General features: G+C 39.2%; 1 protein-coding gene across 1 annotated transcript in view; it reads right to left on the bottom strand.

Moving 5' to 3' along the window:
- The window catches only part of ADAMTSL1 (ADAMTS like 1), a gene marked incomplete at its 3' end in the record, with an annotated part of 475788 nt that overhangs the window by 125902 nt on the left and 336444 nt on the right, over positions 1 to 13442 (bottom strand). The window contains exon 16 of the mRNA XM_082260455.1: positions 375 to 585. Coding sequence (XP_082116581.1) covers positions 375 to 585 — 211 coding nt within the window. The remainder of the gene's footprint in view (positions 1 to 374; positions 586 to 13442) is intronic.

Genomic DNA, 13442 nt, shown 5'->3' on the forward strand with positions numbered 1-13442 from the left:
AGAGCATCTATAGGAAACTAAGCTCATATGGCATCTGAAAATTATTTAACCAACTCTTTTATATACGCCTTGGTATATCATCATGATAATAACCTTTACTCTGTAGAGTAAAGCAAGATTTACAGGACACAAACTCCCTATTAGGTATTTTATTTAATAGGTAATATGCAGGGGTTCCTGCTCCCAATGCTGTAAATTTAGCATGAGTCACAAACGATCTCCAAGGCTACACGAAGGAATAAGATACAAAGCTTCTAGTTTTCTTAAAATCGACAGCAATTAATAATTTATTTCTAAATGTAAGACTCTAGTTAGGGACACTCTAAGTATGTTATTACTACTATATAAAAATTTTGACAGATATCATATCTTACCGGTTTCCACTCTGAAGTGTACCAGGAAGGTGGGCAGTCAAAGCGGTTGCAGGCCTGCACCAAAATAGGTTTAGGCTGTCTACAGACATCATCCCCTAAAACAACAGTTTCATTTGTCTCCCGGGATAGAAGATGAGAGCAGAACACATCTCTGGTCTGTAATCCAACGCCACATGTCAAGCTGCATGAGCTCCAGTTCCCAATTTCCCACCTGGTGGAAAAAAGCCATATCATTTATTATTCTGATAGTATGTATAGCTCCTAAGTGCCAATATGTATTTGTAAGTTAGGTACAGTAAAACTGAAGACTACAATGTGGGCAAATTTACTTAATTTGGGAAATGCAGCCACAGCGGGAATCACCCACATCCTGATTTATGGCGACTTTTGTTCAATCACCTCAAGCAAGTTCCCATTTTAGTAATGAAAACATCATGTATTCGTTTTTTGCATTTACATATTGTGCTATGTACATTACCTCATAAACTTCTACATTTTCCAGCAGAAAAAACTATTACCCAAATCTTTGAAACCACTAAAAAAAGAACCTTTATGAAAATTCCAGTAAATTACATATAGCATATAGCTGGGTTTATGGCTGACATCTCAGAATCCTAATAAATTCTGCTCTGGTTCTAGAGACTGGAGGCTTTGCAGAACTTTGGGCAGGATAAAGCCTTCAATTCTGGGTCCATCCTTTGTTCTCAGTCTCAGCTGTCCAAATGCCTTTATGTGTGCGAGCTGACTGATCAGGGCTCTCTCTCTCTCTTGAAGTCTCTGCTATGGGAGCCTGCTGCTGAGTCAAAAGGCTGACTGAGGTACAAATGCTACCTGTTTGTGTTTGTGTTAGGTAACCCGTTAGGGGGACACCCTTTTGGTCATAAACTGACCTCAGTTTACTTAGTGTCTTCTATGAGCCGATGTTTTCTTTAAAATTTTTGAAACAACTGCTGCATGTGCAGGACACATCTGCTTGGACTGTGTACCACTGCCAATACCAGCTGAGCCTGTCCCCTTAATATATATATATATATATATATATATATATATATATATATACACACACACACACACACACACACACACACACACACACACACACACACACACACAATATTACCAAAAGTATTGGGACACCTGTCTTTACATGCACATCAACTTTAATGGCATCTCAGTCTTAGGCTGTAGGGTTCAATATTGAGTTGGCCCACTCTTTGCAGCTATAACAGCTTCAACTCTCCTAGGAAGGCAGTCTACAAGGTTTAGGAGTGTTTCTATGGGAATGTTTGACCATTCTTCCAGAAGCACATTTGTGAGGTTAGGCAATGATCTTGGGCAAGAAGGCCTGGCTTGCAGTCTCTGCAGTAAATTCATCCCAAAGGTGTTCTATCAGGTTGAGACAAGTTGAGGTCTGTGCAGGTCAGTCAAGTTCCTCCTCCCCAAACTCACTCATCCATGTCTTTATGGACCTTGCTTTGTGCACTGGTGCACAGTCATGTTGGAACAGGAAGGGGCCATCCAAAGTTGGGAGCATAAAATTGTCCAAAATGTCTTGGTATGCTGACACCTTAAGAGTTCCCTTCACTGGAACTAAGGAGCCAAGCTCAACTCAACCCCTAAAAAAACAACCCCACAACATAATCCCCCCTCCACGAAATGATTTGGACCAGTGCACAAAGCAACGTCCATAAAGACATGGATGTCCTGACCTCAACCCGATAGAACACCGTTGGGATAATTCAGAGCAGAGACTGCGAGCCAGGCCTTCTCGTCTAACAGCAGTGCCTGACCTCACAAATGAGCTTCTGGAAGAATGGTCAAACATTCCCATAGACACACTCCTAAACCTGGACAGCCTTTCCAGAAGAGTTGAAGCTGTTATAGCTGCAAAGGGTGGGCCAACTCAATATTGAACCCTACGGACTAAGACTGGGATGCTTTTAAAGGTCATATGCATGTAAAGGCAGGCGTACCAATACTTTTGGTAATGTAGTGTGTATATATATATATATATATATATTTTTTTTTTTTTTTTCTATAGTCAAATGTTGTTGTTAAAGTTATTCAGTGAATAATACATCCCATCAAAAATGTCCAATACATGCATAAGAATTATTGTTGCAAAAACTATAATTGCAACAATTATAATAAAATTGTATCATTATTAATATTGTAAAAGAAAATAATTTATTCTAGTTTCTACAGTTAAATGTAAGAATAGTCTATAGAAAACCCTGGGTAGATATTGATAAAACAAAGACAGAGTGAAATATTATATACTATATTAACACTTTACCTTTATTACTGAGATCTAATGCACTAAAGATCCAAACCCATTATTTTGGCCAGCCTGCCCTTGTCCTTTGAAGACATAGACCTCGGGAATGACTATGACAGGGACCCTATAACTAAGCTCCTGTGAGAAGTGAAACTTGCGGGGGCTGTCATGGCACCAGGTGTACATCATTTGGTTTTCATACATTAGAAATTGGCTTTTATGGTAAATTGCTCTCCCTTGTTTGTTTGGTAACAGCTCTTTTTAACCTGACTAGACTGCAGATTTTGCAGAAAGAATGAATGTTTATAAGGACAGGAAAGGTTTACTTTGGGCCATAGGTGTGAACAGCTTATTGCAAAAGCGCAAACACATATGTGTGTGTGCATGTGTATTTATACTGACGGTGTCAGTAGAGCAGTGGAAGGTGTCAGTAGGGCAGGGATTGGTGTCAGTAGGGCAGTGGATGGGTCAGTGCTTTTTATTTTTTTAAATTTTTTTAGAAGCCCTATTAGGGAGCTTTAGTAAAATATCAGGGGTTTAAATAGGGGAAGTCTACGCCACACAGGGTGATTATGGCGTGCCCAGACACACCTGCACACCCTGTGAGCACACCTATGCTTTAGGCTAAATTTAAAATTAACTCCTCCCTGATAACATAAGCTATTCCTTAGAAATATATTTATTACATATTTACGATAATACATTTGAAATTGTGCAAATGTTATATAACAGTATAATTAGTTCAGCAAATCTAAGTTGTTATAATGAAATACAGATATGAAGACAAAATAACATCTAAGAGTTTTTTTTTTTCCAGCACTATGCAGAGGCTAACAAGAAATGCTTCATTGCAGAAAAATAAACTTACAGATCATCTTTAATGTAAACCAGACAATGTTACACTGCATTTCTCATGGTTATTAAAAAGTATAGTCAATTATAAAGCAATTTGTTGATTGACTCTTTAAATAACTGAAAGATTGGGAAACAGATAAATGATGCACTATATGAAGTAGAGGTCACATCTTTTCAGATCCAATTTTGGACATTTGGCAGCAAGAAATTCCACATCAGTGAGAGATTTTGTTTTCAGAACGAAAAGTTAAGTGGAATAATCATGGCTTGCCTTATCAACCATAGTTTGCCTAAGTGTCATATAAGGGGGCTGATGTGCAGCAATGAGTAAATGTGCTCAAGAATGGGCAATAACCACAAGCATTAATCTCTCACACATGTGTGTAAAAGTGAACTTAGCACCACTCTCCTGACATTGCTCATTTAGTTGACTAAGAACACGTGTAGACAATAACTTAACGTCAGGGCTGAAGTGGAGGAAATTGCAACCAATTGTACAAATGGATTACAGTAATTCAGAGAATAATGGCAGTGATCTGACACTGCCCAATGAAGCATATAATGAAATAAAGATAAAACCAGTAAAAGGCAATGCTGTAATCCCATAGCTGAAGTTAGATTAGGGAAAGAAACAATAATCGGCTGGTGCTTTGTAAAATAAGATAGGTGTAGATAAGAATCCCCGTTTTTATATCTCCAGAGCCATTCCGCAGGGACTGTAAAATTCATGGTACAATATCATTGTTTTGAAGCAGAATACTTTGAACGTGTGAGAGGTTTTCTATGGCAGTGTTACAGAGCCATATAATATATTATAGGAACTGGAACACATTTTTTTTATGGCTTATGAGTCAAGTGGGTTTCTAAAGAAGCACATAAGACAAATGCTGGGCAAAAAAATACATCTCTCCAATACATGCACATTTACCCATGTTTTGTTTCTTTAAAAACACTTGAAGTGCAAATATATATCTGGGATTTTTTTTCTATACCGGGAATCCAGTGAGCTCATAACATCATGTGCACTCTGCTCGTGCTGCACTAAATTCCCATGTGATTGTGTCATCTCTGCCCAGTTCTCTTCTGTGGACTGCAGATTCCCTCTCTTCCCCAAGGATCAAGAAATCTAGGGTTTAAGAGCCGGTTCACACTGAGGCGACACGACTCCTTACTACTTCGGGGGCGACTTGTGCATTACCATGCACCACGACTTCGGAGCGACTTGCAGGGACTTCACATAATGGAAGTCTATGCAAGTCGATCCGAGGTCGCCCCGAAATAGTACAGGACTCTTTTTCTAAGTCGGAGCGACTTGTGTCCCTCCTATTAGAACGGGTCCTGTAGCGGTCAATGGACCGCGAGGGAGCGCGACTTGTCAGGCTGACACTAGGCAAGTGGCGCTAGTGTGAACCGGCTCTTATTCCTCTCATGGCCACAAAGCTAAGGATGTTTAAGAACTAGTATCCTGCAATAAATAACATTTTTGTTTTGGGTTTAGATCCATTTTAACTTCTCAGAAGATACACCAAAACTAAAGCTGGACATAAGCATTTGCTGGTGGCAAAATGCAAAGGCATGATCTCACAATTCATGTGTCCCCAGGAAAAAAAGTGTATTTTTAGTTAAACTGTCTGGCTCAATACAATATTTTATGTAGAAATCCTAACAAATGTCAGAGGCAATTTGGAACCCTGTATATATATATATATATATATATATATATATATATATATATTGGGTAAACACAGTGATTATTGCTAGCGGCTATAACAGCTGCTAGGGATAATCATATTTAAAATCTGAGAGGCTGGTTGTTCCAAATTTGCTTAATTGATAAACTTGGGTACATTCAGGCTGCACAAGGTTCGAATCTCAGCCAGTCCCTGCTGAACCGGGCAAAATTAAAACTGTCTATGACTGTCCTTACTTACACTCTAGTTGCAATCTTCACACGCGAGCCAGATCCAGTTTTTCTCAGCAGGGGATCTGTCCGCGGAGCTACTGAGCTTAGCGTAGCTGGCGACTGACAGGTTCGCGTCTGCTCATGCTGTCATTTTACACCCAACTTCCCGCTGATCCAGCCAGATGGAGGGGAATAGATGCCTATTTTATTTTATTTTTTTGCCGGATTGGATCAGAGGTAGGCAGGTGAAAACAGACACAATTTAATTTACATCTGCCGATCCATACAGGAGAATGGAGGGTCCGATCAGATCTGCCTGAAAAACAGACAGGCGGACATCATCAGAATGCTCATGTGAAAAGGGCCTGAAAAGCAATCCAGATGGCGTTAACTAATTTAGTGAACCTGGACTAATAACAGTCACCCGTATTGCTGTCCTTTTAACATAGTGACATAAGCTGACACCTATGCTGCACATGTGTAAAGTTACCTTTTCCCTGCTAAAAGGACAGCAATAAGGTTGGAAATACAGTGACTAGTATTAACGGGGGGCAGAAAGCTCAGGCTATGCATTGTACATTCTAGCAGCTACAGGGAAAAACACTCTTTTTTTCTCTCTTACCTCAATCACTGCAGCAGCTTGTTTGCAGAGGAATTCTGTCCCATCAACACAGGAAGTGGCTGTGTTGTGATAGACAGCGCACCCTGTGTACCCATTGGCTAAGGAGGCAAGGGGAGGCGGAGCAGTCCGCCTCCTGCTGCCTTCTCAGACAATGGGTAGCTGAAATTGTCTAAAGTCCCTCCCCCGTACCATCTCCGGGTCCTAGCCCTGCCAACTAGCTTACTATGTTATGTATTCTATGCGGTCAGAAGGCCTGGAATAACAGACAGGACCAGCAACCTCCGCCTCCTATCACTTGCACACTTCCTGGTTGCTGGTGCCCGGGCCCTTTGGGATGTTGGGGGCCCCCGTAAATGTGTATCACCTATACCCTCCCCCCCCCACTTATGGCAGCCCTGGTTGTAATATAAATTGCAGGTAAGGTCAAGTATTCCTGTACTGAAAAATAATAAAAGATTTTGTGAAAACTATCCATTTTCTCTGACTGTACCAATTTTATCAAGCTCAACTTCACAACTTTGCATTGTGGTAAGAAGTGTTTCCACACTGCATGGTATCATACCATGGATGCATCAGGGCCATGCAGCACTATTTGTTTTGTATCCTACTTCAATGCACTAAAGCAGCACATTTGCACTGGAGCGCAAAGCAAAGCACAGTAATGCGCTACTTTGTTGCATAGTGCACAGAGTTGCTAAAAAAAAGGCCAGATAAGGTTTCTGGTACACAGGTTTGCATGGACAGCAAATTGAGAATGAATGGACTGCCTTAAGATACTGCAAGTTAATACAAAATAACATGTGTCATTATTATACAGGATATATAGATCACCAACAGTTTGTGCAATGCTTTACAAAATTAAGGAAGAAAGCACAGTTGAAATGCCATCCAAAACATGAGGGTGCAGACAGCCATGCTCATGTGAGCTTATAATTAATAATGCTCCAAGTAGGTGTGAAGCCGACCTTAGACCATGCCAATTAAGCCGTTCCTACCTTGCACTACAGCATGTGAAGTGAGGCACTTATTACCCTAAAACCTGCTCTCTCAAGTGATTTCCTCTGGGGGAAAGAAGAGGAAAACAAACATACAATACCATTTACTTTTTTTTTTTTTTATCCGGCTGCATAGTGAAGGGACTTAAAAATGTGTGTTGTATATGCAGTTCTCCTTTGATAAACTGCAGTCATATGAGCAAGAGATACCATACAGTTAGTCATTATTTCCAGTGGTAAACTTTGACTGTTAAAAATAGAAATGTGGAGATAATTACCCATGTGCAAAAAATAAGGAAGTTCACCATCTTTGTTTTTATCTGGATCACACATTTTCATGGATGCTGTTCCAAACAGCTGACATTAGAGAAAACACGTGAACATTCCAGGTTCTAGGTCTGCAAAGCAGCTGTTTTGTGCACAGTGTTCCATTAGAGAAAATCACAAATCTGCTTAGTATGAGCTGACCTCAATGATCCAAGGCTACAAAACTGCTCTGTAATGTGGTCTAATTTGTCAATGCAGTCATTGTGCAAAACCGGTTTGCATGATTACTTAAAGGAAATTGAAATGTACCTTTACCGTCAAACCAAACATTTTTAACATTTACAAAATAAAATGTATGAAAGTAACATCCAAACACTCATTTGTAAAGCATTGCAGGGTATGATGTTGTAAGTAAAATAATTATAATAATATTACTGACATACATACAGTGTATTTAGAATAGTGAATTGCCCAGTGAGGCATAATCTAGTCAGCAGTTTTAATGCACATACAGCTGTGGATGTGCTAGTAAGGGGGTTTCTTCCATGCCTCACCAACAGGAAACCTCAAAAAGCTCCAAGCAAACAAACTATGATATAGTTATTGCTCCAAAGAGGCTTCCAGTTTTGATTGACTCAAGTAAGCTTTTAGCATAACTAGAAAAGGTATTTGTTACAACAATTGTACTGTATTGTGTAAAGATAAGCGAACATCTTACCATATGTAAATAACAATTTTTGGTGTAATAGTAAAAACAGGTTTCCTGATAGTTTTTTCACACAAGCAACATCTATTCAACCTTGAACAAACATGTAGAATGGTGCCCAAATACAATTTTACAGCGGTCTTCTTCACAGAGGTTAACTACTAATTATTCTATCGCTGGTACATGATCCCCCAAAGGCTAGCAAAAATTTGCCCCCAGGGCTTCTGACCTGTGCTTCTGGGGCTTCTGGCACCTTATCAAGAATACTCGAACATATAAAGTTTAAGTTACTAACATTTGTATTCATGTTGTAAAGTGCTGAACAAACTGTTGGCACTATATAAATTCTGTAGAATATTAATAATAATGTATTAGTATTCATAGCTGAAAGGAAAACTTTACTGAAGGCAAAGTGGTCTAGCTTTCTCACACCTTTGGAAGTACTGTAAAAAAATGGATTGGTGTCTGGTCAATGAAAAACTTACGGGCATCCCTCACAATTTATTAAAAAGGTTTTAAAAGAATTTGGGCACCATGGATAATACACTACTATTGAAAAAACTTAAATACATCTGTCTTGACTATCAAACATTTGCAATATACAAACTATCAAACAGTCAGTGGGCTGCATGGTGCCCATAAACTCAGTACCCCCCCCCCCCGCTTTCTCCCCTTACTTTTAATTAGCTTCTTTCTCCATTGCTTCACTCTACTTCATAGAAAGTCTGCTACCAAGCCCCTTGAGGGGCTCCAACACCTCCTGTATTATACTGATTTGGATGAGTTTTAGAATGAAAATCGAATACAGAAAACTAAGCAGATGGTAAATATAAAATCTCTAACAGCCCTATTATATAACGAACTGCCATGCATTTGTTAAAAAATAACAAGGAGTTCCAATGTTCTCAGGATTGTTATGGCTCATTTCTTGTCTTTTGCCCTTGAACTTTAATATGCCACCATTAAACTTATACATTAGTGCATTGTTATAATCTATTAGAAACAATTAATAAAAACTTATTGAAACAGAAAAATTCTACAGAAGTGTATTTTGTCAACTGCATTGCAGTCTCGGAGATTGTTTTGGTAAATAAGGAGCATCAGCACCACTAGCATCCCGGACCAGGCAGGAAGGTTGCTGAAAGTCTACACAGAGAGGCTAGGAATGACAGAGATAGACACTTACAATTCTTTCTGAACTTTGGACAGTCACAGAAAATATGATGAAGCAGAAGAAAGGTAATAACTGTTGAAAATCTTAGTCTATACATCGCTTGCTTTCTATCTATGCCAATAAATATATAGAAAGGATGATGATAATAAGGGGAATCCAAACTTAGTAGTGCTGTAAGTTCTGATCAAAGCTACTGTAGTAGAGAGAAGAGGGATAATAATGATTCATAAACAAATTGGTTAAAAATTGTTGTGAAGCCTCTCTTCAGCACTGATGCTATAGTAAGATTAAAAATAATGTTGGTAAGAAGGGCAAGCATTTGTTGGCTGAGTTGGTTGAGAACGTTGAGTACAACAAAAATATTTAACAGAGAAGTATGGGATACAAAAAAAACAAAACAAAAAAAAACACACATACTCACCTATGTAGATGCACAATTGATCCAATGCTGCTGCTGACCCTCACTGGCTCAACACCAAAAACCGATCGCTCAGTTCTCAGGTCCGCTTTGAGCACAGATTGATGTCAGTCACCAGCTCTCTGCGCTGCCCCTCTAGCACTCATTGGAGCTGATTGGAAAATTGGAAATGATTGTTGGGATCCCTGCAGAGCCTGGACCGGCTCTGTGACATCAGCCAACAGCTTTAGACTGCTTTCGGCTGAATCTCGGTCATAGGAGTGCAGAACTAAGTGCACTCATGTGACCCACAGGAGAAGCATGGCCAAAAAAAGCTTTGTTTGTACCTCTCCTTTTAGAAGCTTGGTATGTAGGCAGATACTGTCACAAATGTGCTCAAGCCTTAGACACATCCCCTTCTAAAAGGATATGGCCTTGGGAAAAGGCACAAGGGTTGGGCTCGGAAATCAGCATAATGGAATTAGCCAGAACTTCGACAAAGTCTGCCAAAATGTCAGCAAGTCCTGAAACTGTTTGATTCATTGTTAATCTGAACCTTGATATGTGTGTTTATCATCTGGGGCCTGAGCAATCAGGTTCCCTACAGTAAAACAAAGAAATCTAAAATCCAACTCATTGCAATGGTTTAGATTACTTTTGCTCTAGTTTTTGAATAGGAGCTTATTAAGCCGCTACTTTATGTGTAGCGTTAATTAAAGTGGGAAGGACTTGAAAATGTGGTCAGGTTTGTATTGCTGTCTGTTCCCACTGGAGATATTTACCCTCACTCTGTGACCGACAGAAGTGAGGAACATCTAACCACTGGACACACATCAGAATTTGAAACTGGCAGAGGTTGTAGCCCTTCCCCACACATTAAAAAACTTATTTTATTTGGTGAATTTAAACCTAAGAGAGATTCACCTAACTTCCAGTTTGGGTGACCAAATAGAGGTAAAGAGAAATTGCTAGAGAATATCCACAGAGTTTCTAACTTTATCCAAAACTAATAAAAAATACATCTTGACTGGAGTTGGGCTTTAAATCACTGTTAAACATTTAGCTATTTTTAAACCACAGATATTTAATAATAAAAATTAAATGAAGGTACCATGTACACTGTGAAAACACTGCTCTTGGAATGAAATTTTAAATTACCATATTTTACTACATTCTTTTTGCCGTAATAACTGTATTGCAGTTGAACATTGAAGTTGAAGACCATGGTGGCAACCAACAGTAAGACCATTGTCCAAAGAAGCCTTTCTATCTATAATAAGACACAATTTTCCATTTGGGCAAGTGGAAAGAACAATTAAAGGAAAGTAAAAGAGAGAGTAAAAGAGGGTATGGTGCACTGTAAAGTATTAATGCTGTCATGGACAGTTTAATGCTGATTTGTGACCATCTAGTGCTGTGAAGCCTTTAAAGTGTCTTTTTAGTAGTAGTGGATTTAGAAAATTAAAAAATGATTAATGCCACACAGAAACCTCTAACCAAAGCTGCAATAAGTTCTAATTAACTGTATTACATGAATCATAAAACTGGATTCAGTGGGTATTTGGCCAGGTGGTCGTGAAGCCTGTTCTTATGTATAATAAAGATTTTTACTCATTAGATTTGATACACTCTCTACACTGACCTGCACTGAAATTTTAACCTGAATGTGGTATGTATGCACTAAGAATAAAAAAGACAACCAAATGTCTTATTAAGCATGATTTTTGATCAAAAAGCCACCTTTTAACCATATGCTTCTTTCTGAAATATATTTTTTGGTGCTGTCAGTAATGATAAAAGGTAAAAAGGATGGATAATTTACACAGGACCCCCACCCTCGTTTTCTTGATCAGCCACTCTTCCTTAATGCAGAAATACAAGACTTGTAACAATCGGGTGAATTTACTAAAACGGGCACAGCTGTCAATGGTAGCCAATCAGCTTCTAAATTCAGCGTGTTCATTTAAGCTTTGACGAAAAACTGGAAGCTGATTGGTTTCTATGCAGAGCTGCCCCAGATTTTGCACTCTCCACTTTTAGCCCTGGTCCTACTTCAGTGGGATTTTCAATGCAGATTTCATTGCGGCTTGCAACTTCATTTAACAGAAGTTTATGCAGGTCCCAATGAAATCGGTAAAAAATAAATTGCTGCGACATGAGCTGTGGTGATATGAATGGTTCCATTGCCGGCAATAGGGTGTGCCTTTTCCTGCGATTTGCAATGTTAACCACTTAAGCCCCGGAAAATTTTACCCCCTTCCTGACCAGGGGGTATTTTGCGATTCGGCACTGCGTGACTTTAACAGACAATTGCGCGGTTGTGCAACACTGTACCTAAAGGAATTTGACATCCTTTTTTTCCCACAAACAGAGCTTTCTTTTGGTGGTATTTGATCACCTGTGCGATTTTTTGATCATGCGCTATAAACAAAAAAAGAGCGTCAATTTTGCAAAAATAACAGTATTTTTCACATTTTTTTATATGAAATTCCCCAAAAAAAATGTAAAAATCAAAATTTTTTTACATTTTCGGCCAATTTGTTTTATGCTACATATGTTTGGTAAAAAAAATCGCAAAAAGCATATTTTGATTGGTTTATGCAGTTTTACTAACAAAGGGAAAGATTTTTGTCATTTTTGTTGTTTTTTATTTAACGCGTAATGGCGGCGATCTGCGATTTTTTTTGCGGTACTGCGACATTGCGGCGGACAGATCAGACCCTTGACTGACATTTTTGACACTTTTGGGGTTACCAGTGACATTTCTACAGTAATCAGTGCTATACATATGCACTGTTACTGTAAAATTACACTGGCAGTGAAGGGGTTAACTTTATTTGAGAGGGAGGGGTGGTGTGTGTCCCTAGGGGCGTGATTCTAACTGTGATTGGCTGTGGCTTGAGGTGTAGGAACAATGATCAACGGTCCTACATAGTAGAACCGTATGATCATTGTTTCTACACAGGGGAGAATGACAGGCGGCATGTTTACACTAGCCGCCTGCTTTTCTCCCTCTCCCCCGACGGTCGCCGAGTGACCGGCGGACATCGGATCCGCCGGTCACACGCGCGGGGGGGGGTCCGCTCTGCTTGTGAGGGGCTGACTGCCCCAGTAAATATACTGTGCGCAGTCGGCAAGTGGTTAAATCGCATGACAAGTCGCACCAATGTGAATGGGGGCTTAGTAAATCAAACCCAATGTATCCACTGCAACAAAACACATTTCATGGAGTTGCAACACTGTTGCTGTGTATTACTGCAGGCAGTTAAAAGTATTCTTCATTTTATGTGTTTTGTTATTTTCTATCATGGGTTGATTTACTAAAGGCAAATAGATTGTTCACTTTGCAAGTGCAGTTGTACTTTTAATTTTCCTGGCATGTAATTGGGTAGTCTTTGCAAAGTGAAGCCTCACCTCATTTACTAAACTCTGGAGGAAATTCTCTTGCAGACTGCAACTTCACTTGCAAGGCACACAGTCTATTTGCCTTTAATAAATCAACCCCAGTATAGAAGTTCGGAAGCTGAATTGCTAAATTCTTATACTCCAAACCTTTTGAACAGCCTGGGTATGGTAGTAGAAAGATTATGTAAGAAAAAACTAAATTTGGTAGAAAAACACATCTCCCTTTTAAACTTTGTGAAAATAATAAATGATCCTCAATAGAAAAAGTGACAACTGAAAAAAAGTAGCCCATGTGCCTCCACTCTCTAATAACATGTAGTACCTTAAATGGCGCTATATTTATGTGTATATACAGATGTCAACAATATACAAAGTGTAAATTGCTTGTTAAATACAAATCTTGTACCTGTTTATGTAAGTTGTCATCACATCGACATAACATCGCATTGCAAATAACTAGCCCTTG

This window comes from Pelophylax lessonae, assembly GCF_965119305.1.
Source record: "Pelophylax lessonae genome assembly, chromosome: 1".
Taxonomy (NCBI): Eukaryota; Metazoa; Chordata; class Amphibia; order Anura; family Ranidae; genus Pelophylax; species Pelophylax lessonae.